Source organism: Schistocerca piceifrons, chromosome 3 (assembly GCF_021461385.2).
Source record: "Schistocerca piceifrons isolate TAMUIC-IGC-003096 chromosome 3, iqSchPice1.1, whole genome shotgun sequence".
Classification (NCBI taxonomy): domain Eukaryota; kingdom Metazoa; phylum Arthropoda; class Insecta; order Orthoptera; family Acrididae; genus Schistocerca; species Schistocerca piceifrons.
Window position 1 is genome coordinate 735,257,548 of NC_060140.1, and position 27,583 is coordinate 735,285,130.

The following is a 27,583-nucleotide window of genomic DNA, read 5'->3' on the forward strand; positions in this document are numbered from 1 at the left end:
TGTTTGCCAAGTCGTATCTTAGGAGTCCCTGGTTTGTCAGTTAGAGGTGGGACTCCGTCACCTCCAAAGGTCCGAGGCATTTTGCTCTGATTGTTGCCAGCATCATATTTAAAGTACCAGAGAAGCAGGTTGCTAGCCTTACTTGCCCCGAGTCCCATTGGGTTTTACCCCTAACGGCTGAGGGACTAACTGGTGGATTTGGTAGTCTTTGCCGTATGAGCACAAAGGTGACCACGACTCAGAATATGTCCGAGATGCCCAGCCTTATTCCAAAGTAACTGGTATTCCGACTGTCGGGACCACTTACTTGGCCACTCATACGTTGCCCGTGGTTCATGAACTAGGACATGACTACAGGAACCCATACCATGAACCACAGTCTCATTTTATTTTTTATTTATTTTCCATGTCCCTTCGGATCCAGAAAAGTTGGTCCAAACCTCTCAGTCGTAGTTTACAGAATGGTGATTAGCAAAGTTATAGACAAAAGAACTGAACAATTTATAAACCCCGAGTAAGAAATATATTACATATAATAGTTCTCAACTCCAGTACACAACAGGAGTAGTAGGACACGAGGAAGCCTTTCAACTTAGATTTGGACTTGGGGCCATTTAAGTTTTTCAGGTTCACAGGAAACCTACTGAAAATGGAAACTGCTGAATAGTGTACATCTCTCTGTAGAATCCTTACCAAAGAGTTACCAATTGCAAATCGTTCTTCCATTTAGTACTACAGAATGAATGTTGCGGTTTCTCCTGAATGAGTAATATCGCCAAATTTATCAATATGTCAACACTGCCTTTTCAAAATGGGCCCGTTACTTTTCTTTAAAGAAGTTCCACAGCTGGCTTCCCGACTCTGATATGGTCCCATTTACTGTCTTCCCACCGAGGACAAACAGCCGACATTTGCTGGGATCGAAATCAGGCCCTCACATATGTAAGCGAACATCACTTAACATTGTACACGGCCAGGGAAAAAAAATTGGTACACCCTTTTGGAGGTTTCCAATTCACTCAAGATTTATTGTCGCAATAGTGCATATGGAGTACGTGATATGACTACATTTACAAATCAATAGCACTATCGTTTCTGAGGTTTATCGACCCATACTGAAACACCAATACTAGTATGTGGTGTAACTTCCATGAGCGGTAATGCAGGCGCTGACTTTGGCATCCAGTCGATTGTACAGATGGAGAATGCTGTTCTGGGATACGTTGTGCCACTCCTGGCCGACCTGTTCAAATAGTTCTGTAAGAGTTGTTGGTGAACGAGCCGCACGAGTCACTTCTCGTCCTATCATACCCCATGCGTGCTCGATTGCAGAAGATCCGAGGCTGTACTGGCCAGGGAAGTTCTGCACGTCTTGAAGAGCACGTTGGGTTACACGAACAGTTTGAGGGGAAGCTTCATCCTGTTGGAACCACATATCACGTTCCTGTTGCAAGAACGGAACGTACCGAGCACTGGTTAGCGTCTCTTCCAGAAACACAGTGAACGAGAGTCGTAGGTTATCGCACGCCAGGCCATAAGGCCTCGGAATGGGGTCAGTCTGTCTCGGACTAATGCACTCTACGAGACAGTGTTCACCAAATCTACGTCGTACGCGCAAATGATCATCAGTTGTGTGTAGGCACAAACTGCTTTCATCGCTGAGGTCCACGGCACGCCATTCCATCTTCCAAGTAACCCTCTCACGGCACCATTCGCGCAGTGCAAGTCGATGCTGTGGCGTGAGTATAAGAGGGGCTAGAGGTGTGCGTGCCCACAGTCCAACAGTTAGTGCTGACACTTTTAGACTGACAAGCCCTGTTACTTGTGCCGTGTTACCTATACGAGCTGCCACAGCTGCCCTTACAATACGACGATCCTGGCTCGCGTCTGTGCTGCGTGGACGTCCAGAACTCGTCTACGGATGTGGAAATGCTCACGTGACCACCGATACCAACACTGCTGCACGCAGCTTGTGTGGTAATTCTCCGAAAGGCCCATCCCGCCACGCAGAGGGCCACAATTTGACCACTTCCAAACTCACTCAGTTGCCTGTAGGAAGCATGAATGGGACTCTGCAACATGGTTGCCTGCTTGTTTCACAATTGCACCACACTGAGCCTTATGGCCGTGAGCAATCCCTATTAAAGGCTAGACACTAATGGAGTTCTGGTAGCTATGCCACTACAGTATATGTTGGCGGACGACGTTGAAACCATTATTACTACGTCTACCATCTCCCAGGTGGCATATACCGTCGTCGGATCAAAAACGACGTCGTTTTTCGAGGTATACTAATTTTTTCCGGCAGTGTGCATTAAAACCACCTGAAAGAAAACTTGCCGTTTAAGGACAATGCTGCTACCTCCTGAGTTACTAAAATATTGAGAAGGAAATTAAAGTTCAGGGAGAAGAAATAAATATTTTGAGGTTTGTTGGTGAGTAATCCTGTCAGAGATAGCAAGTACAGTTGAACACTTTGGACAGTGTCTTGAAAGGAGGATATAAAATGAACATTAGCAAAAGCAAAAGCAAGGTAATGGAATGTGGTCTAACTAAATCAGGCGACGTTGAGGAAATTATGTTAGGAAATGAGTCAATAAAGGTAGTAGATGATTTTTGCTATATGAGCAGTAAAGTAACTGATGATGGCCAAAGTAGAGAGGACATAAAATGTAGATTGGAAATGGCAAGAAATGTGTTTCTGAGGAAGAGAAATTCGTTGACGTCTATTGAAGTGTGAGGAAGTCTTTTCTGAAAGGATTTGTCTCGAGTGTAGTCTCCTACGGAAGTGAAACATGGACGATAAGCAGTTTCAAAAAGCAGAGAATAGAAGCTTTTGAAATTGGTGCTACAGAAGAATGCTGACGATTAGATGGGTAGATTACGTAACTAATGAGAAGGTACTGGATATAACTGGGAAGAAAAGAAATTTATAGCATAGCTTTAATAAAAGAAGGAATCGCTTGATACCACACATTCAGAAACATCGAGGTGTAGTCAGTTTAGTGTCGGTGTTGGTGGTAAAAATTGTAGAGGGAGACCAAGATTCGAGAACAATAAACGGATTCAAATATATGTGGGTTGCAGTAGTTATTTGGAGATAAGGAAGCTTGAACAGGATGGACTGAAGAACAGAACCACTTAAGGGGCTATCAACGATCCAGCCTGCCGTGAAAACATTTAGGTAACTAACATACATAAACATCCATTTAATTTTATACTTATTTAGCTTAATTTACCTGAGAATAGTTAAATGAGCATTTAAATTAGAAACATTTCTAATTTTGACTCACGGTCTAGGCTCTCAGTGCTAACAGTAACAATCCTTTGTTATAACGACTGTACTTGGCTGAATGATGTTTGTGTGAAGAAGAGAGGAAAAAGAGAAAGATTACACCTTTTCTACCATTATCAATCTTGTATTCTATAGGTAAACAGGTAGCTGACCGAATGGGACAGGAATCGGTTGAAGTGATGTACATCTACAGACAAACAAATGATTACAATTTCAGAACAATTGGATGATTTGTTCAAGAGAAATAGCTTCGCAATGTAAGTCAATAATGCATTGGACCACCTCTGGCCATCAAGCAACCAGTTTTTCGGCTTGGAGTTGTCGGATGTCCTCCTTAGGGATACCGTGCCAAATTTGTCCAATTGGCGCGCTGGGTCGTCAAACTCCCGATATGTTTGGAGGGCCATGGCCATAATGCTTCAAACGTTTCAATTGGCGAGAGATCCCATGATCTTGCTGGCCAAGGCAGAGTTTGCTAAGTACGAAGACAAGCAGTGGAAACCATCGCAGTGTGCGGCTTTATCTACTGAAATGTTAGCCCAGGATGGCTTGCCGTAAGGAGCAACAAAATCAGGAGTACCATATCCTCGACGTACCACTGTGGTGTAGAGGTGCCGGGGATGACAACCAAAGGGGTCCTGCTGGGACCCTCTGCCAGGCACTTAAATGTGATTTGCAGAGTATCCACGTAGATGTAGATGTAGGAAAGAAAATGACAACCCAGCCCATCACTCTTGTTTGTCGCGGCGTATGGAAGATGAGAGACAGGCTGGTATCCGACCGCGGTCTGGCGCTTCTCCAGACACGCCATCGCCGGTAAACGGGGCTCAGTTCGAAGCGGGACTCGTCACTGAAGACAATTCTACTCCTTTCAATGAGATTCCAGACCAGAGCAGACGCAGATAGAGTACCTAAATTTTAGTGCTTGTAGGTACTTAGGAAGCTTTTGTTAAAGTTAATCGCTGTACACTCTAAGATATTCTGAAGGTAGCATGGATAAACTATGGGGAGCAAAACATTATCTACTACTTGCTACAGGAATCAGCTTGTAGTGTTTAAAGTTATGAAAGGAAAGCAGTAGTCGGGAAGAGAGGTGAGACAGGGTTGTAACCTATTCCTGATGTTATTCAATCTGTACATTCATCAGGCTGATAAAGAAACCAAGAAGATATTTCTAAAAGGGATTAAGGTTTAGTGACAAGGAATAAGAACTTCTAGCTTCTTTGATGACGCTGCAATTGGTTGGTTGGTTGGTTGGTTTGCGGAAGGAGACCAGACAGCGTGGTCATCGGTCTCATCGGATTAGGGAAGGATTGGGAAGGAAGTCGGCCGTGCCCTTTCAGAGGAACCATCCCGGCATTTGCCTGGAGTGATTTAGGGAAATCACGGAAAACCTAAATCAGGATGGCCGGACGCGGGATTGAACCGTCGTCCTCCCGAATGCGAGTCCAGTGTCTAACCACTGCGCCACCCCACTCGGTGACGCTGTAATTCCATCAGAGACAGCGAAGGACTTGGAAGGTCAGTTTAATGGCATGGATATTGTCTTGAAAACATTATAACGCACACATCAATGAAAGAAAAATAGGGATCGTCAAATGCACTCTAATTAAATCAGATGATGGTGAGGGAGTAAGAAAAGATAATGAAACACTGAATGTAATAGTCCAGTTTTGCTACGTGAGGAGAAAAATAACTGACTGAGGGAGCAATAACGAGGATGTCAAATTCATACTTCAACTAGGGAAAAAAAATTTTCTAATGAAGATAAATGTTAACATCGAATGTAAATTTAAGTGAATGTTCTGGTAGTAATTGCTTGGACTGTAGCCTATTGCGTAAGTGAAAAGTGGAAAATAAGCATTCTGATAGAATGCTGAAGATTAGATGCGTAGATCGGATAACTAAGTAAGAGTTACTGAATATAGTCGAGGAGAAAAGAAATTGACGGTACAACACAGGAAACAGCATGCGATGTCAAGAAATTGGTAATTTTGTAGTGGAGAGAAATGTTGGGGTAAAAACTGAAGCAGGAGACCAAAACATCGATACTGTAAATAGGTTCAAAAGGATGTAGACTGCAATAGTTTAAGAGACTTCCTCAGGTTAGAGTTGAGGAAATAGTTGTACCAAATCAATTTCTAGACCAAAGATCACGTCACACTCAGTGATTTTGAAATGTTATCTTTGTAATGTTACGTATATACTTCCTACATGTATTTTAAACCAAATATAAGCATAATACAATGAGACACATTCCCAGTTTATGTCTTTCTGATTTGTCTTCTTTTTTCTGTCTTTTGTCCGTAGGAAAGTATCCAGAATTATACAGAAGTAGACTTGTCAAAGTCATACGATTACGTGAGGTCAGAATTTGACTTTGTGTCAATGTCAGACTTAAGTCCAATCGAACTGATAGACCTATGGGCTCCTATGACGGGAAAAGTGTGTGAAATGCAACTGGAGTTCCCGCAGGTGCAGCATTTCATTCAGTAAGTATGAGATTCCCACGGCATTTAATGTATGCCATTTTATAATACCACTACAGAAGTAGACTTCGAAAGACTGTCCACATCTTAATTTTGTTTTGCAGGTCCCAGCCGTCTTTCGACGTTGTTATCCTGGAGAGCTTAATGTTCCAATGTTACTATGGTCTGATTCACCAGATGGGATCCCCGCCAATGATAGGCTTTGTATCTGTGGGCGCGCCCGCTCCTGTACTCTCCTCTTTTGGGAATCCCAACAACCCTGCCTATTCCCCTGATTTCATGGTGGGCTACACCGACCACATGTCCTTCTGGGAAAGAGTGTATAGCACCTACGTAACAGCACGCTTTCAATACATATGGAACTCCAAAGTGGTTCCAATGCAAGAGAAGATTCAAACGAAATATTTTGGTCCTGGTCACCCACCAGTGTACGAAACTGAAAGGAATTTCAGCCTCCTCATCGTAAATAATCATTTCAGTATGAACTATCCTCGACCGTTGCTGCCTAATATCATTGAGCTGACAGGGCTGCATCTAGAGAAACAGCGGAAGCCACTTCCTCTGGTAAGTAGTCCACCCCATGTCCTTTAAACCATTAAAGGCAGTTATTTTACGTTTTATAATATTAAGGTGCAAGATTTCACCACAGAGCAACATTCCAGCGCTTATTTGTTCAACTTACACCGACGAAGTCTGTTCAGGATGATTACAGATTAAACACTCTCTACGAATTTAAAAAAATTGATTGTTATGATGAGTGAAATGAGGTTTCTTTGCGATTTTTTGATTCACAGATCTCTGAAATTAAGTATAAAGTCATTAGCTACCTCTCATCTTAGATGATATTTATGGTATGCATCTTACAAGAAAACATGATAACAGGTAAAGAAACATCCAATTCCTTAACAGCATTCCTGTTTGGTCTGACACCCTTTTCATGATTCAGCAAGCATCACTCGATGTCTCATCAGTCCACTTCCTTCTGTATCTTTCTTCCATCAGTGAGAAATCCTGGTGATGCCTGGTGTCTCTTACGCCTTTGACTGCTCTTTGAACATGTTAATATGCGCTGCTGCTTCTGTCCCTGGGTGCTCTGGACGCGCTTACGCGCGCCTTTGATCCTTGTATCAGGTGCTCTAGACGTGTATATGTGCACCCTGTTGTCGCCTTCTTTGTGCTCCCGACATGTTAAATCTGTCAACGGCTTGGGTCTTTGTGTGCTCTGGACACGTTAACGCGCGAAGCACTTAGCGGCCAGGTAGCCGCACATCCGCACTGGCCACTCAGCAGCCTCCCACCGTTCGCCCTGTGTGCGTCGGCTGCTCTTCTCTTATTTGTGTCGCTCCTTTCATCTTCTTTTTTGACTGAGAAAATGGAACCCCGTTGTGGTTCTACAGAGAAATAAATCATGAAGACGGTGACAGGTAATTACATCTGGTACCTGGCATCACAGGGTAAAAGAAATTGAAGCAGACTATCACACACCTCCAAATAAAAACCAATGCCATAGTGTCGCTAGGGAGACTAGCTGGCAAGTTGATATCATTACATGCAGCAATAATGCATTCTAAAGGTTATGAATGAAGGAAAGATCTCGGTGGAAACTATAATAATTAAAACATTTAGTTACTTAGTTGTTACATCTTGTGACATAACAACAAGCAGATGTCGGTTAAAGCTGAATATTCCACTTAGAATATCGTAAATATTAATTTCTCCAATGCCACAGTATACTATTTTGACTAGATATTAAAATCTGTTACAGAACTATATCTTTCCATCGAAAAAATTATAATTACATCTATGTCTTGACAGATAAAAATGTTTCAATTATTACGGCAATATAAGCACCTCTTCGCATGCTATCATTTGCATAAATGCGAAAGAATGAAATTTTTTCGCCAAACAGTTTTCTTAAAATCAAATGATATGTATTTCACAGCGCTCAGCATATCCACTGAAGTACGTTGCCGACAATTCGTGCTAACTGTTCTGTAGATATAATAACCAATATCTTGAGAACGTTGGCACATATCGTTCTGCTCTCAGATTTAAATACGATTTCGATATTCACTGAAGTCAATGACGTAAAACGAACCATACGCAAAGTCTACACAATGTGCTTTCACCTCTGCAAAAATCTTAAGAAATCGTGCAATGCCTTACTTCCTTGAAGGGAGCACAGTAACTAAGACGATGAATCCATTTCTTTATCCATATAAGATATACTGTAAGACGTGAAAAAATCATTTTTGTTTCTCCAAATGGTTTTCTTAAAATCAGATGATAATTATTTCATTAGAGGTTCACACATCCACTCAATAGAGTCGCTGACAATTCGTGAACGGAATGCTCAAACGTGGAGTGAAAAAGTTTTTGCTGTTATTCACAACAACTACTGGTCTATTAGAGCGATATCGCCGCGTGACTCATCCTTTCCTTGAGTTTTTACATTTATGGATGTACGTAGGACAGCAGTTTTACGAAAGAGTAACTAGGTAAGAACAACTATGTTACTGAGATGAATCGAAAATAACACTCCACTTTCCTCGAATGCTTCTGACATCCTACTAAAAACTCCAGGACAGATGTAATTGTTAGGTGTGAAACAGTATTAACATACCTACGTGTTTGTTTATGCAATGATTCATTTCTAGTGGAGTTTTAACGTCGAAAGGATAAGTTGTTAGAGTAACTGTATTTACGGTAGACTCTTGGCTATCTGGCACGTTACTATCTGCCCCCTCCCCTTTCCCTATTAATCGACCGGCTTAACTAATATAATAATACTTCTGCCTGATAAAATGATGATTAATTCAATGTATGTAATGTACTTTCCAAAACTTTATCGAGCCGGCACCCGCTACAATGGTATGTGGCTTTTCAAAATGTTCTAAGTGTCTTTTGTGCTTATAGCACATCTGGAATCATAATTATGGGGAAAATAGTGTATTGTTAACATTTAAATGAGTTACCGGATGCAATCTTCAACAAAAGATACTTTGAAGCCCTCTTCCTGCGCTCACATACAACAATAAACACACGAAGAGAGTAGCTCTGATAGAAATGCTATACTTTTTGTTTCTTCATTTACATATCAGACGTCCAAACTGCGCTTTATCACTTAAAATTGATACTTTTGTAATACACAAGTACAAATACAACAAATACCAAGTGTAAATTACCGTGTCAGTTGTTTGGATTGTTCATGTCAGCCAATCGCAACACAATTTCTGTGACATCATGGAAATATCACTATTTCATCACGTGAACTCATAAACGCAGCAGGTTGAGCACACAAAACCCTAAACATTTTAAGTAGCGGGTGGTTATAATTAAGCTTCCTCTATTTAACACGTTATGACAGGAAAACTAATTACCGTATGCATACCAAACTTGGTAGCATTAATGTCAAGGACATGGGGAAGAGAAAAAATGCAGAATCAATTCAGTTGAAACACTTTTAATGAGCTGCTACGGTACATCATACCACTACATGCCGGTACCATTACTGCTACAAAAGGGGCTCAATGTGGCGCCCATCAGTGTCCAGAAGAGTCTGAAAGCGCAGCACTGCATTCTGCACAGCAGAACGAAGCATGTCTGTAGCTATGCTGCCTGTCTCTCCTGATATGCTGCGCTTCAGATCAGCACATTTGTGAATCCCCTGGTGAACTCTGTCATTCAGGTATCCTTCACAACCGGAAATCACGGGGAGTGAGATCAGGAGATGAGATCAGGAGACCGTGCCAATCAAGCTTTTGGATACGATCGGCTGATAATTCGATGGTTTCAAAACGTGTGTCGGAGAATAAGGCGAACTTCAGGAGAGATGTGCAGTGGGGCCCCATCTTGTATGAAAACTGTTGAGTTCGATATGTCTCTCTCCTATAGGGAGGGTGTGGCTTGCTGGCGAAGCAGTCACTTGCACGTCTTTGGTCCTTGAGCGCCAACCTGTTCAAAAAAGAATGGGCCAGTTATGAACATATCCGTGAAGCTACACCGTACGGTGACACGTTCATCATACAGAAGAACTTCAAGCACAGTGGCTGGAGGTGAAGATCCCCATTCCGTGTGTTCACCTCACCCGACAGAGAAAAATGAGCTTCGTCTGTCCATAGGATGGTCCAGGTCCCTGGTCGACTTCAGCCCTTGCGAGAAAGTAGAGAGCGACGTCAACACGTCATTGTGCGTCCTGTAGTGCAACCTGCTCTACTATATGGGTCTTGTACGGATACCATTTGACAATGATTCGAAGCACCTTCCTTACAATGGTCCAGCTGTCTGGCACAGCACGCGCACTGCCTGACGATCGGGAATTGCGCGCCATAGCAACAGCGATTTCGTCAACCACCTGTGGTGCAACCCTTCGTCGGCCTCTTCCCAGAGCGATGCTCAGTTCTCCAGTTGATTCGAACATCTCCATCATGCTCCGCACAGCCGGCGATATACTCGAAGTGTACCTGCAGCATTACTGTTGTTCTGATAATAGAGCTTCATCAATAATGCCCTGCTCTTTTGTCCAAGCTCATGCTGACACGTCAACAAGAGCGCTGGGACTGGTCAGGTGTGTGAGACTATGAGTCACGATGACTGATCACACCTTGTGGCCATCTTTGGGAATGGACGGTGGCGCTGTAGCCCATGGGAATCATGCGCCCCATACTCAGGACATTAATACTACCAAGTTTGGTACTAGTACGGTAATTAGTTTCTGTGTTATACCTGTTAAACAGGGAAGTTTAATTATAACCACCTGGGTAGAAATGAAAATACCAAAAACATTGAGTATGCAGCGAAACTAACATACATCGTATTAAAGATCTCTCGAAACCGGGTCTTTGATATGATTTGTTGTGGTTAAGTGTCAAGAAATGTGACGGTGGGAGATAAATATGCTGCCTACAGATTTCATGTTGGAGTTAGATTTTCATATTATTTAGTAGTTGATCATGAAACGGGAAGAAGATAAACGTTTGGCTAGAGAGTGATATAGTACCCCCTGCCTCCTGAAATCATGGTTTTGGTGACAGAATTATGTGACGCGTAGCCCGAGGTCTAGGTTACTTACGCTCAATAAATATCGCAGTCTTTGGTTCAAATGGCTCTGAGCACTATGGGACTCAACTTTTGAAGTCATCAGTCCCCTAGAACTTAGAACTACTTAAACCTAACTAACCTAAGGACATCACACACATCCATGCCCAAGGCAGGATTCGAACCGTAGTGGTCGCGCGGTTCCAGACTGTAGCGCCTAGAACCGCTCGGCCACCGCGGCCGGCCTCGCAGTCTTTCCCAGCATGGAAACCACGAGCTGTGCCTAGGCAAAGGGTGAATCCTCTAGCGACTGCTGTGTAAGATCACAGGAGCACATGAACGCCCTAACTTTCGACACCTTGCAGATTTATTGGTTTTTTCTCTGAATGCTGTTAAACATATCTTACAGATACCGCCCTGAATTCTACCGCGCTACTGCTCCTCTAGATCCCGTAAAACTTGGCATCAGAGTCACGAGTACACCTTCGGTCGTGCACGTTTTAAGGAGCATTTGCGCATGACATGCGCGACATACATACGAATTTGTTAAACAATGAGCACGATTCACGATGTGCACGCTAGCCTTTGCCACTCAACTAGAAGTTTACGTTAGTGCCAGCAGGTGGTAGCACACTGCGGCCATCTTTTATCGCCATTTTCTCGGCATAAATCCTACTAGATGATACCACGCTCCTCAGATACGTTAATTCACTCGCTGTATAGTGAAATTAGATCGGACGTAGTATATATTAAAGTTGAACTGACAGTAAACCTATTTTGTGGATTTCTGAATGAGTTATAGAATATTAAGTTATGAATTTTATCATACATAATATATTTCAAGCGCTGAGACTCGTAAGGGCCTAAAGCACATCGATTGTGAGATTGTAGCATTTATTCATGCTTCTGGAATCCGTTGACCTTATGGTGAGTCAGGTTTATCTGTACTGTAGGCCCACATTATATATATGAAAATTCACGAAAAGCTGTATCATTGGTTTCTCTGTTATTCACTTAAATGTGGGATCGACCGCGGTGTGGTTTAGGCCCTTATGGATCTCAGCTCTTTATAATTTTAGTCAACTGACCATCTTGTTAGACATTACTACTTGACTTTAATCAATTCCACAAACTGCAGTTTATCAGTTTATGTTTGGAATTAGTTGTTTCCTGTGGGGGAATCGGCTTGCCAGTGCAATGTAAACGCTGGGTCGCCCTGATAGCTTCCCTTCTTGCTTTACAAAACACAGTCTTGAAGTTCTCATCGTTTCGCATATTTGCAACGAAATCCAAACCTTCATCTTTCAAGTATCGAAATTCCTCTTTAAAAATTTAGGAAACAGGCACTGTCTTTTCTCCGTGGACTGTTTTTCCCGCATTTATGTATTCGTTTCAAAATCTTCACATCGTTGTCGTTAGGTGGGCTAGAATGTTGATGTTTAGCCATAATTATGTGCAAAAGCATCAAAACACGATCATTACGATATTCGTAACTACTGAAAACTCTTAACTGGCCACAACACTACAGTTCAAGTGATGAAGATGTTTAAAGCATGTATTTGATCACTAGATGAAACTCTGTTGTGGGAATTAAGACATGCTCAGTTAGTGCCGCAGACCGCTTTTAAGTGCTCCCCATTATTTAGCGAAAAGAATGTAATTAAAGGGAATAGCTGCAGTTAGAAAACTGGAGCTAATACGAAAATTTTTAACATCAGCTCCGTATTAAGTAGCACCCAATTAATAAGATTTAGTTCATTTCATTTTACTATTATTATGAGTGTTGAACAGCGTTGATAGTTCTGTTGGAATAGGTTTTATTTTAAGAAAAACGGAAACACGGTATTTGACCTTACCGTAATTTCAGAAGATTATTCTGTATTTGGAACGTTCAGATTTGACTCTGTATGCCGTCCTCCAAGATATGAGTACGCAGTCTCAGAGAGAGTGGCGTCAATAAGACGATTACCAGACCAGATTCCAGGTCTAGTGTATGGAATGTGATGGGAAGAGTTGCTCTAGAAGTCAACTATAGTGCAAATTGAGTGAAACTTTCTTACGGATCCCATGAAGAATTTCTGTTGTGTGGATGCTAACAGCTACAATTACCAGCACCAGTAGTAAAGATAACTGGGCAGAAGCCGATCACTGAAGAGGCGGAAGTTTTAGTTGGTTGGTTGATTTGGGGGAAGGGACCAAACAGCGAGGTCATCGGTCCCATCGGATTAGGGAAGGATGGGGAAGGAAGTCCGCCGTGACCTTTCAAAGGAACCATCCCGGTATTTGCCTGAAGCGATTTAGGGAAATCAGGGAAAGCCTAAATCAGGATGGCCTGACGCGGGTTTGAACCGTCGTCCTCCCGAATGCGAGTCCAGTGGCCACAATTTTTATTGGAATTCTGAAATTACAGAACAGTACGAGATACTGCCGGACTTAATCATTTGATGAACTGGCACGGGATGTCAACAGACACAAACTTATGCAGTAGAGTTCACAAAAATTTTGTGCTCCTGCTGTGGTCAAGCATGACGTCACATATGAAAACATTTCTAAAGAGCGTGTGTTTGATCGAGGCTTCTGCGATTAGCTTGCAGTTTACGATTTGAACTGTTTTTGTTCACTGAAAGGGCTTTTACAATCACAGCTCTGGGAACACATTAAACAACTGGTTAAGTAGACACGCTAGGGAGAACGAAGACAAGGAGATCGATAGATTGAGTGTATATCAGCCGCATGCACAGGCTTGTAAAGGAGGCCTCCCAGTTCGTTGCATCTCACAGTGTGTGCCCCAAAGTACAAAGTTAGCGTCATCTCACTTCCATCAACAGCTTCAGTTACTTCTACAGTCTGCCGGCCTCCTTAGAGTATGCAGCAAAGGGCTCACAGGGTTCTATTATCATTTCCCTCCTATCCTATTCCAATCGCGCACGGTGCACGGGTAGTGCGATTACCCCTAAAAATGGTTCACATGGCTCTGAGCACTATGGGACTTAACATCTGAGGTCATCAGTCCCCTAGAACTTAGAACTACTTAAACCTAACTAACCTAAGGACATCACACACGTCCATGCCCGAGGCTGGACTCGAACCTGCGACCGTAGCGGTAGCGCGGTTCCAGATTGAAGCGCCTAAAAGCGCTCGGCCACACCGGCCGGCCCTAAAAACTGTATGAACGAAGTTTTCTCTGCCCTTCCACCACTGGCCCTTCTCAAGGAAAATCGTAACACGGTCCCTGACTTCAGCCGTCGCACGGACGCCAAAATGGAAAATATTGAAATAAACGATATCGGAATTGAAAAACAACTGCTATCACTTAGTAGCAGAAAAGCATCCGGACCAGACGAGATACCCTTAAGATTCTACAGTGATTATGCTAAAGAACTTGCCCCCTTTCTATCAGCAATTTATCGTAGATCGCTGGAAGAACGTAAAGTACCTAGCGACTGGAAGAAAGCGCAGGTCGTTCCCATTTTCAAGAAGGGTCATAAATCAGATGCGAATAATTACAGGCCTATTTCGCTAACGTCAATCTGTTGTAGAATAATGGAACATGTTTTGTGTTCTCGTATTATGACGTTCTTAGATAATACAAATCTCCTTCATCATAACCAACATGGATTCCGCAAACAGAGATCATGTGAAACTCAGCTCGCCCTATTTGCCCAAGAAATTCACAGTGCCGTAGACACTGGCGAGCAGATTGATGCCGTATTCCTGGACTTCAGGAAGGCATTTGATACGGTTCCGCACTTACGTTTAGTGAAAAAAATACGAGCTTACGGAATATCGGACCAGGTTTGTGATTGGATTCAGGATTTCCTAGAAGAAAGAACACAACATGTCATTCTTAACGGTTCAAAATCTGCAGATGTAGAGGTAATTTCGGGAGTACCGCAGGGAAGCGTGATAGGACCTTTATTGTTTACAATATACATAAATGACTTAGTTGACAACATCGGTAGCTCCGTGAGGCTATTTGCAGATGACACGGTTGTCTACAAGAAAGTAGCAACATCAGAAGACTCGTACGTACTCCAGGAGGACCTGCAGAGGATTAATGCATGGTGCGACAGCTGGCAGCTTTCCCTAAACGTAGCTAAATGTAATATAATGCGCATACATAGGGGCAGAAATCCATTCCAGTACGATTATGCCATAGGTGGTAAATCATTGGAAGCGGTAACGACCGTAAAATACTTAGGAGTTACTATCCGGAGCGATCTGAAGTGGAATGATCACATAAAACAAATAGTGGGAAAAGCAGGCGCCAGGTTGAGATTCATAGGAAGAATTCTAAGAAAATGTGACTCATCGACGAAAGAAGTAGCTTACAAAACGCTTGTTCGTCCGATTCTTGAGTATTGCTCATCAGTATGGGACCCTTACCAGGTTGGATTAATAGAAGAGATAGACATGATCCAGCGAAAAGCAGCGCGATTCGTCATGGGGACATTTAGTCAGCGCGAGAGCGTTACGGAGATGCTGAACAAGCTCCAGTGGCGGACACTTCAAGAAAGGCGTTACGCTATACGGAGAGGTTTATTATCGAAATTACGAGAGAGCACATTCCGGGAAGAGATGGGCAACATATTACTACCTCCCACATATATCTCGCGTAATGATCACAACGAAAAGATCCGAGAAATTAGAGCAAATACGGAGACTTACAAGCAGTCGTTCTTCCCACGCACAATTCGTGAATGAAACAGGGAAGGGGGGATCAGATAGTGGTACAATAAGTACCCTCCGCCACACACCGTAAGGTGGCTCGCGGAGTATAGATGTAGATGTAGATGTAGATGTAGATCGATGAGAAAGTAATATGTAACTGTCTCAACTCAAGATTGTGCGTCCTCGGAAATTTCCACTGTAAACTTCTTCATGTTGCACAACACTTCTGTTGTACCATCGGTATTTGCATTTGGGTGGACATCTTCATGACGCCTTAGTGTTAAAAAACGAATCCATGACAAAACGTGCTGCTTTTGATTTGATGTTCTCTATTTTATCCCCTAATACTACTTGGTAAGCAATCCACACTTGTACGAAGATTTTTTAACGTATCTTGGTGGTGGGCGGATTACATTTCCTTAGGATTCTTAGATTGTATCTCAGTCCGGCATCTGCCTTCTCTATAGCTAGTACACGTTAAATCCCTCGAAGTTTATCCTTCGGGATATTTTACAGTTGCAACTCAGTAGTATACGTACAAGTCCGCCAGCCTACAGTTCAAGTTTCTGCAGCTAGTCGGTGCCACAGTAGTAACGCAACAGCAGTTGATAGTGGCAAGCTCACGGATGGGGAGATTGGTAGAAAATTCAAAATAGGCGAAAGCACAACGTATATAATGACGGAAAAATTAAACATGGGCGAGATATTTAATAATCAATGATGGCAGATGGTAGGGAATTCAAAAAACACGGGAAATTAAAAAGAACCCGAAGATCCTCCTGTCTCTTCATCCGAACACAGCGAAATATTAAAATGCCTAGGTGTATAATTTCCGTGATATTTACATAAAACTGCGTAAATACACACTCCACAAAGTGTCACATCCCTCTATTACTCTCCAATAATAACCTAGTATCTTAGCCACCATCAAAAGGAAAGAGCCAGTTACAATATAGCCCCATCTTGACTGTGCTCAAAAAGCAACCAAAGTACTTATCAAAAAAATTACATTGCAGTATTTCCACATTTAAAATAGGGAAACACACACACACTTAAAACAATAGCTGAACTGCAAAAATATTGCCAAAAATATTGTCAACTATGTTTCCATTACTGATTACAAAAAACGTTAATGGACTTTCTTGCCAGTGGCATCTATGAATTTTCTTGGAAGTTATATATCATTTGTTATCTGATATTAGAATGAGTACAACACATATTCACCACAGTTAAAACAAACATTTGTTTATATAATGTAATTAATGAATTAGTAACATATAGCCATTAAACATGAGTTTTATTTTAAATGATATTCCACAAAACTTCAAAAATGGGAACTAAAATCAACTGCTCATTTATGCAACCTGATGCCTGTCTTTGCCAGTATATGGCTGCACTGATAAAATGTCCAAGGTCTGACTGTTGTGTTACAGTGTAAGACACAACAAAATTTCAAATTAATTGCTTACCACATCTATGTTGCTTGTCAAACGCCACAGTATTCGCAAATGTCTACAAAAATGTATCAGCAGCGCAAAACATCGTTATTTTTACGTCGAGTAGCACAATGTACAGGTCAAATATAACGTTGTTATTTTACACACGTATTCGTGAAATTGGTGCCTAAAACATCCCTATGGCTTTCAAACTAGTGTTTTTTCATGCCCAAAAAAACAGACAGTTGACGTTTCAAGTTATGCTGAAAAGATTGACACTAACCTTACCAGGCTTATAACAACAGAAAACATGCTAGGTAAGTCCACTACAACATCGCTATGAACTCTAGAATGAACTGTGTCAGTGGTATTTCTATGCCTAAAAACATGTGGTTTAACACAAATTTTAGGCCTAAGACATTGATACTAATCTGGTCGCGATAAAATAATAGGCAAACACACAATAAAATAGACATTCTGAATGAAATTATTTAGGCCTAATATTGCTGCAATGTCCTCAAATTAACAACGATATCTAAAGACGTACAGGGAATTCAGTATGATACTGCCTGCTCTAATCACCCAAGGTGTTTCCTGTTTCAGCACCAGTTTAGGGTGAGGGAGAAAATAACACATCACCAGAAAACATAATCGAGGATATTGATCGGAAAGTAATAGATATCACTGAACCTAGTTGCTAAAAATTGCTACAATAAGAACCACGGCTCTCCAAAACTGCAATCAGCTACACCAACATCAAATAAAATTACCACAACACACACACGCGCACAAATACCATTTTTAGGAAGGAAGACATAAGGCATTTTTTAATTATGATGTATCACTTTAAACTCCCATGTTAACTTACACACAACATGACTAAATATGGTAACAGATACGTAACATTTCGAAAGAAGATATCTGTATCATTTTATCCATTTCGGTTGGAGAACAAAGCAGCTGTAGGAAATACTGCAACCAGCCAAAAGTTTTTTGAAATTATTTTATTGTACCATTACAAGCTTCGGACCTGAGCCCACTGTCAGATGGTAGCGTTGACTTGTTTACAAGTTTTACATTTGTGTCCCAAAATTGTACAAAGTTTATGTGGTGAATAGTTTACAAAAGGTTTTACTTATAAGTACACTTATAAGTATAACACTATGTAATCACAAAAAATCTGGTATATTTTAGGATGCAAATGTAAAACGTTTTGTCAATTATGCATCACAAAAGTTTTGTTATATTTTAGGACACAGATGTCAACGCTACCATCCAACGATGGGCTCAGGCCCGAAATTAGTAATGGTACAATAAAATCATTTCAAAAAAACTTGTGGCTGGTTGTAGTATTTCCTACAGTGTAATTAAAGATGTCTGTATATGTCAAAAGTAGATTCTTCCATAATATTATTTATTATTTATTGAGTACAAAATACACACACACGCATGCAGGTTGCTTATCTTAATACACAAATATAATTACGCTTCCTCTACGTAAATTCTAGCAAAATAAAAAGTATTATAATTATGTAAGATTTCGCACACTTTACAAGTACAATCGACCTTCAAAGGGAATATTTCCACATGTAAATTGTCTGTTTTACTTATTAAAATTCGTGCAGCTTGCATGTTTATTGTAATATGAATCGTTGATATTCAACAGGTCTTAAGAAAAAGAAGCAGTGTATCGAATGGACTAAGGCCTATCGCTATTAAAGATATTACTCCTTAAGGTGAAGTTAATGTGAAAAAACTGGAAATGGTATGATAGAGTCGTAAAAAAGCGAAAAAACTTGCAGTATTGGCGGCAACAGTTGCCACCAAGGGAAACTGTAGACTGTTACTCCAAAAAGAGCCGATCATTAACAACAGTGTGCAGGCAATGTTACAAATTATTTAAAAACAGAACGCAGAAAATAATTGGAAACAATGGGGAGGGGGTAGCAGCACATAGGATATCTAAATGCGCTATAAATATTAATTTGGTGGTTGATCTCTGCTGCAGCCAGCGCTTAATGATGATCCTTTCACTATGGTGAACAGAGCATGAGTAAGGAGTCAGTCTGATGTTTAGTGAGGAATGGCGGGGGTAACTATTTTTTTGGAGTCGTGGGGGAAAATCGCAATTTTTGGGTAATAAATCATTATAACTGGTTGATAAATAATGGAGATAAATGCGACAGGTCGTTAGTTAACTTGATAATTGGGTAATAAGTTATAACAGTAACATGATAGGTTATTAATAAAAGTGACTGGCGATAAGGAAGCTAGCCCAAGTGGCTGACTTGTAGAGAGCACTGGACGCCTTATCGCAAGGAGGACATTGGCCCAGGACATTGGAGATATGTCACATGGTTGTCTCAGAATGAGGCACATTGACCTTGGAGATGTGGAGAACATTTACCTTTGATCTTAGAGTTAAGAAGTACAAGGGGCCCTTTATCCTCACACCCACACTTGATCACTACTATTCACACCTATGAAGCTATCTTTTAAAACATGGAAAGTTGAATCTAAGAAATATGCCTTATTGGTCATCAGAGAATGCTCATCTTTCTTCCAAGGCTCTTGAAGAAGCAAGAGTAGAAATGTTACCGCAGTTAACTAGTGAATCATTCTCTGATGTCACATTATTTACATTCCAGTTGGTGTGTCGGTCCAAATACATGTAGCCAAGTGTGCTTAACATCAGTTTTGAGTTTAACTTTTCTCCGCTGTCCCGCTCTTGCAAGCAGACTCTCTCAGCTACGTTAAACTGGTGCTCCTCATCAGCCTACAGCTACAGGTCCTTATAACAACAGGAGCTTCCGCACAAGACAACGATTGATTTCATGTTCAAAACAGATAAATTCGAAGCACACTTATTTCTCCAAAACTAAGAGTGAAATGCCACTGGCTCCTTTTCTTACGATACCAGCGGCAGAAATTATTAAAATTCCATTTCAAAAATCGAAGTTGATACTGATATCTCTGTAATTCATGTAAATATCAGCAGAGACATTACGTCATTTAGTGAGGACCTTTTCCACAATTCATCTGGGTTAAAAAGGAATTATCAAATCTTAAATGGTTCCCTAATTATTTCGTTTTACCGATTGCTATGAAACATTGTCAAAGAATTTATTTCCTGGATAGAATGAAACGTTGTACATCGTAATGTTTAACATGCTTGTAGTAATATTTTTTTAACAGGCTGTACAGAGCTTCCTCGATGGTGCAGAAAACGGTGTGATTTACTTCAGCCTCGGCAGCAACGTGAGGAGCAGTACGATGCCAGAGCATAAGAGGAGAGCGTTCATTGAAGCTTTCGCGCAGTTACCACAGCGGGTGCTCTGGAAATGGGAGGTGGACAGCCTGCCTGGACAGCCGGAGAACGTCATGATAGCCAAGTGGCTGCCCCAGCAGGATGTCTTGGGTAAGCTTCTGTACAGTGTACCAGTCATTACAAGTAAAGTTTCGTCAGTGTCATAACTTTTACGTCTGTTGTTACTTTTCCAGCACATCCAAACATTCGTCTGTTCATTACCCAGGGAGGACTCCAGAGCATGAATGAAGCAAGTTACTTCGCAGTGCCTCTCATTGGCATTCCTTTCATGGGGGACCAGCAGCACAATGTGGCTAAGATGGTACAGGCAGGTATAGGCTACCGTTTGCTGTTCAGAGATGTCACTACCGATTCCGTTCTGAAAGCCATTCACACAGTTCTTGGCAACGAAAGGTAAGAATACGTGTCAAGATTCTTAAGCGAAAAATTAGTTTTTCACGTACACTCACTAACTAACCTTTATGTTACTGCAGAGGAAAACATTTTTATATGGACAGATGCTCTTTGTATCTTACTGTGTTTAACTCTAAGGATCACATCCCTTGAGTGAAAACAAGTTGAAGTTAAGATATTCAGCAATCACAATTTTGTGTTAACTGTTGTAGCTTCCTATCTCTTACGCACTACCACGTGGGATTAGCCGAACGGTCTTAGGCGCTGCAGTCATGAACTGTGCGGCTGGTCTCGGCGGAGGTTCGAGTCCTCCTTCGGGCATGGGTGTGTGTGTGTTTGTCCTTAGGATAATTTGGGTTAAGTAGTGTGTAAGCTTAGGGACTGATGACCTTAGCAGTTAAGTCCCATAAGATTTCACGCACATTTGAACATTTCTTACGCACCATACATAAATGTGACGGTTTAATTGTTATTTATATCCTTCACAGCACATAACCATTTCTGCAACCAAAATAATGGACTTAATGTGGGAATCTATTAGCTAAGGTGCCCAAATAAAATTTCTGAATAGTGGTATTAACAAGGTAATAGCAATCTTGACGTGCTGCGAAATAAGCTCCAAGCATTTGGATTTTAGATATAATGATCAGCTTACAAAAAATTTTTCGTTATAATGAAAAGCTGCTGTTGTTTCAGTAATCTTTTACAAACTTAAAAACTAAGTTTTGTTTATCTCATTAAGAATTAGACGTCTGCGTGTGTAAAAAACATGAGATCCGCATCCACACTACATCCGCACTTGCCTCACTCATATCCAATCCAGAAATCTCTTATTCGGTTTTCAGGTTAAGCAGTATATCGAATCGACTAAGGCCTATCACTATTAAAGAAATTACTCCTTAACGTGCAGTTAATGTGGAAAAACTGGAAATGCAATTGATAGATGTACAAAAAACAAAAAAACTGCAGTATTGTCGACAACAGTTGCCACGAAGGGAAAGTATAGACTGTTACTCAAAAAAGAGTGGTGGAGACGTAGGGTCTTTGATAACTTACCAAACGTCGTGAATTCCGGCTTTCAACCCTCAGCCAATGCTTAAACTTTTAACAAAAATAACAACCAATAGCGGCCGAATTCTCCCGGACTGATAACTAACCCTAGTCTGCCAACGGCCTTGTCAAAGAGGGTGGAGGCGCAGACAGAGTTTGCCGACGGGATACGAAACCCCCCAAAAGGCGGACAAATGAACCATGATTAATGGTATGAGGATGCAAAACACAATGGAAACTATTACACTGAAGGCACATAACATACGCCCACAGGATATGTCGCGTGTAATTGAAAAAATCTCATGATGATCTCTCCATTTGCAAAAGATTTCGGATTAGATACCCAAGTCCGATTTCCGAGAAAGAACTGCCAAGGGAAAAGTAACAATGAGAAAAAGATTGAATAACCAACGAAAAGATAACATACTACGAGTTGGAATGATAGGACAGTTAGAATATCTGAAAAGGGGCATGTAAAGGCTTAGTCTGGACGTAGCGGCGGTCAGCGACGTGAAATGGAAATTAGGTAAGGATTTCTTGTCAGAGGAACTTAGTGCAACATCAACAGCAGTAGAAATTGATATAACAGAAGTGGGATTCGTTAAGAATAAGAAGGTATGACAGGGAGTGAGTTACCGTAACAGTTCAGTGATAGGACTGTTCTCAACGCAATCGACAGGAAACCAAAGCCAACAACAGCCCCGGTATATGGGCTGAAGTCACAAACAGAAGATGAAGAGGTAGAGAAATTGTGTGATGAACGAGTGATTAAGTATGTAAGAGGAGATGATAATCTGATAATCAAGAGGGATAAGAACGCAGCAGTGTGTGAATGAACACAAGGAAGAGTAACGGGCGAATATGCGCTTGATAGTAGGAACATGAGAGGAGAAAGGCAAATCAATTTTATAGTAAATTTTAGCTGGTAATAGCGATAACAGTGTTCAACAATTGCAAGAGCAGGAGGAATACTTGGAAAAGGCTTAAAAATACGGGAATATATCAGCTGCATTTTGTCGTGGTCAGACACGGATTCCGAAATCAGACAACGAATTGTAAGGCATATCCAGGAGTAGATACAGAAAAGGATCACAGTTTAATAATTATAAAGAGTAGGCTTAAGTTTAAAACTCTCGTCCGGAATAAGACAAAAGGGATAGAAAACCTTCTTTTGAAATTTCTGAAATCATTAGGGGAAGTGACAACCAAGCGGCTGTTCAAGTTGGTGTGAAGAATGTAAGAAACTGGAGACACACCATCAGACTTTCCGAAAAATATTATGCAAACAATCCCGAAGATAGCACGGTAGGAAAGAGGGAGAACTATCGCACGATCATCTTAATAGCTCAAACTTCCAAGTTTCTGAGGACAATAATATGCAGAAGAATGGAAAAGAAGGTTGAGGATCTGTTACATGACAATCAGTTTCGCTTTCGAAAACTTAAGGGCTCCAGAAAGCAGTCTTACGTTGTGACAGATAATGGTACCAAGACTTAAGAAAAATCAAGACAGCTTCATAGGATTTGTGGATCTGAAAAAACGTTTGAAACGTAAAACAGTGTAAGATGCTCGAAATTCTGAGAAAAATGGGAGTAAACTATATGGAAAGACAGGTAATATGCAACATGCGCAAGAGCCAAGAGGGAACAATAACAATGGAAGATCGAGAACGAAGGACACGGATTAAAAAGGCTATAAGACAGGGATGTAGTCTTTCGCCAGTACTGTTCAATCTGTACATCGAAGAAGCAATGACGGAAATGAAAGAAAGGTTCAAGTGTTGAATTAAAATTCAAGGCGAAAGGACCTCATTTCTGAATTTGCTGATGACATTACTGTCCTCAGTGAATGCGAACAAGAATTACAAAATGTTTTGAATGAAACGAACAGTCTAATGAGTATAGAATATGGGTTGAGAGTAATCCGAATAAAGACAAAAGTAATGATGAGTAGCGAAATGAGATCAGCGATAAACTTAACATCACGACTAGGGACCATGAAGTAGATGACGTGTGGAATACTGTTACCTTTCAAACAAAATATCGCATCACGAATGAAGCGCAGATTATCACAGACGTAGAGGACATTTATGGTCAAGAGAAGTATACCAATATCAGACAATGGCCCTAATCTGAGGAAGCGTTTGTAGCAAGTCACTGTACGGTAGTGAACCATTGACTGTGTAAAAATCGGAAAAGAAGAGAAGGGAAGCATTTGCGATGCGATGCTACAGAAGAATGTTGGAAAATTACGTAATCTGATAACTTAAGAAATGAGGAGATTCTCCGAAGAATCGGTGTGGAAGGAATATATAGGAACCACTAAAAACACTAACGAGAAGGGACAGTATGGCATGGTAGGTGTTAAGGCATCAGGGAACAACTTCCATGGTATTAGAGGGAAGTGTAGAGAGACTGAAATACATTCAACAAATAACTGAGGACATTGCGCGCAAATGCTAATCTGAAATGAAGAGTCTGGCACAAGTAGGGAATTCGTGGTGGGCCACCTCAGTCTTGCCAGAAAGCTGATGACAAAAAGAAGCCTTATCTGGAAGGAAAGATACAAGTTCCTCTTTTAAAAAATTGCAGTAGATGGTACTGTCGTTTCCTCTTTTATGTTTACAGCTTGTCACCAGTCAACACACGACAGCTGCGACACAAGTTTACTCAAGGCTAGTTCAGAATGACTATGCTGATCACAAATCCTGTCAGATTAGATGTTACAATGAAATGAGGAGATGATTTATGGACTGCAGTTTGACAGCATGTGGTAACTGTTCGACCTCTTGACACAATTGAGTAGATGCAGACGCTGCAACTTGAAGAACCAGCTGAAAATATTTCGGACAGTTAAAAAAAATGCGGTTACTTAATACTGAGTAATATTTACGTATAAGACCATGCCGTCTGGTAATTATATGTTACACACACATAAGTAAACACAAGTTGGATTAGCAATGAACCGCAAAACTAAAAAAAAAATAATATTCATTAACCTTGGTCATGAACAATGGAATCACACTTCACTTGATAAACTAAGACAGTTGTCAATGGCTAGCAGAATATAGGAACGTGTTTTAGGAAATTTGGAAATTTTTGGTGTCTTATGGGACCAAACTGCTGAGGTCATCGGTCCCTAAGCTTACACTCTACTTAATGTAACTTATACTAACTTACGCTAAGGGCGAGACATACACCCATTCCCGAGGGAGGACTCGAACCACCGACGGGGAGAGGCGCGCTGACTGTGACAAGCCGCCATAGACCGCGCGGCTACCGGCGCAGCCGTTTTTAGGCAATCAGTAGTTTTCCACAATTACACCTGCAGTATTTGTGACATGCTGGTGTTCAATGCCACATTTTATTTAACATAATATCACTATGTGACTTTCAGTATTACTTGATTCTTCAAGAATATTATAACTTTCAGATCGCCCCAAAACAATACTAAAAGTCACATAATGGTGTTATGTTAAATAAAATCTGGCATGGAACACCAACAAATAAAATAACATGCAATTAAATCACACAACATGTTGTTCTGATGTCTTGGCACAATTAATCACATCTCATATGTTTTGATTATATGCCATGCTGATATTTCTTGCCACGTTTTATCTGACGCAGCATCACTATGTGACTTTCAGTACTGCAGCAAGCACGTACAACGAATAATGTTAAAGATCCGATGATGGCAGTGTAGATCTGTCGAAACCGGTCATAGTAATAAAAAGAATTGTTAGCGATCTTGTCTAACTTGATTCTTCAAGAATAATATAAATTTCACGTAAATGACAAGTACGAGGTAAAAGGTGCATTTGAAAAATTCGTTGAAATGCCCCATATGTTAAAAACCGAGCTGGTTAGGATCATACGTCCCCAAACACGCATTCAGAGACATGTCGACAACCAGCCCCTGCCGTTCAAATCACGGAAGTGAAGCAGTGATGCACACTGCGACCAAATTGACGGAGCCACCGTGAGAACTCGAAGCATTGCAAATTTAAGTGCAAAGTGAAGCAACACGTTAACAAGCAGTTTTGGTTTAATTTGGGTAACACAGCGATGGAGACTCTTGAGATACCAGTGCAAGTGTCAGCTGTTAAAGCAGTCAGCAAAAGGTGTGTGTTTGAGTGCTTTGATCGCTTTAGAGACGCAATGGAAGTTGTGAAGGTTTACACCCACCTTATTCTCCAGATTTGCCGCCGGCACACATCTTGTTTCCCCGCCTTAAATTAACCCTGAAAGACTTACGCTTCGCAGATGTTGTGAATATCTGACAAACTGCGACCACAGTGCTTCTAGCTATTTCACAAGGAATGTTTGCTGACAGTTTCAACAGCTTTACAACCGATCTCAGAAATGTGTTGTGGCTAATGATGATTTGTTTGAAGACCAGTAACTGTATTTTGTTTCCTTCATTTTCTGAGACCATACACCGAAGTTTTCGGACGAACTTTGTACTGTCAACACTGCTGTTCTAAAATAATATATCGAAACTCTTCAGTGAAACAAAAGTTGTATTTTCTTACTAACTTATACCGCAGACGTTAAAACCTACACGCTCACTCATTCAAATAGTCGTCATCTATGTAGTAATATTAACTCAGGGGTTATACTTTACCAATTTTATGAAGAGGCGTCTTTTTGCTAGTTCTAATTCCTTTTCAACGTTATATTCTTATATTTCATTGGTATCTGTTCTTCGTCTCATGATGATAAAAACTGTTTGAGAAATAATCAGATCTATTTTTCTTTGTGTCAGTATCATTATAGTTGTTTAAATATTTATTTACTTTCTTTCTTATGCTGTAAAATATTAATTTATTCTGGTTCATTGTGTGTAGGAACTTCGAAGCATTATTTGCTATTGATATCATTGGCTTCCTTATTTCACAGCTACCAGGAGAACATGAAGCGATTCTCAGCGATATTCCGCGAGCACCAGGAGAGGTCCCTGGACACTGCCGTCTGGTGGATAGAATACGTGATACGTCACAATGGAGCTCCCCACCTGCGCAGCGCAGCCCTCGACCTGAGCTGGTGGCAGCTGCTACTGCTCGACGTCATCGCATTCGTGGTTGCAGCGGCGTCCATCGTAGTCTACCTACTTTACAAGGCAGCCTGCTACTGCAGAAATTCAGCACGCGGTTTTCTGAAGCAGAAGACATTGTGATGGATTCTGATGACGAAAGTTTCACATTTTGGACTGAAGAAATAATATTTATAGCATGTAGCAAAAACAAAACTGCACATGAAAAATCAGCTGGGGCAATTTATGAGAACTAGCACATGTTAAATTGTCTTTACATGAGACTCATGTGAAACAAATTATTTCCTGCTGTGCAGGGTGCCGAAATATATATTTGTTATTTGTTAAGTAATTTAAGTGACTGTGTATTTCTAACACAATCGTATTTCTTTCCATTCAGATTTTTTCAGCTGATGTTTACGTGCATTGCACTAGTAAGAACGCAAGTGTGAGGGCACATTGAAAAGTAATAACACCGAATTTTTTATGTGAAAATAAAGATTTTCAAATAAAATAAAACGTTGTTAATACTCTACATCTTTATTCTTCATGTCTACATATTTATTTCTCAACAGAATCACCTTGGCCACAAACACAGCCCCTTGCAGGTCCAGGTATTAGAATAGGCACGAGGTATTCCTGCCTGTCGTACGAGGTGACTAATAGGAGTTTCACACATTTCGACCTTTATGTGATGGTCCCCTGTAGGGTTTGACCTCCATTCTTCAAAATTTTTCTGAAGAGCGAGCCAATTGTGGAAGGGCACCTTACAAGGTGCATCGTGTCCATTGTGCATTGAGATCTTTAGCCCACTTCCTCATCCTCGCATTGCACTCCTGCCCATTCTCCA

The 27,583-nt window shown here is 41.0% G+C and overlaps 1 protein-coding gene across 3 annotated transcripts in view; it reads left to right on the forward strand.

Moving 5' to 3' along the window:
- Window positions 1-27,169, forward strand: part of LOC124787813 (UDP-glycosyltransferase UGT5-like) — a 51,236-nt gene extending 24,067 nt beyond the window's left edge. For 2 of the 3 annotated variants that reach the window (XM_047254741.1, XM_047254743.1), the window contains 5 exons: window positions 5,606-5,787; window positions 5,889-6,348; window positions 20,124-20,346; window positions 20,430-20,649; window positions 26,601-27,169. In XM_047254741.1, the coding sequence (XP_047110697.1) occupies window positions 5,606-5,787; window positions 5,889-6,348; window positions 20,124-20,346; window positions 20,430-20,649; window positions 26,601-26,877 (1,362 nt within the window). In that variant the 3' untranslated portion in view covers window positions 26,878-27,169. Of the gene's footprint in view, window positions 1-3,112; window positions 3,185-5,605; window positions 5,788-5,888; window positions 6,349-20,123; window positions 20,347-20,429; window positions 20,650-26,600 lie in introns of those variants that run through there. The other variant, XM_047254742.1, reaches the window with a different exon arrangement.
- Window positions 27,170-27,583: the final 414 nt, after the last annotated feature.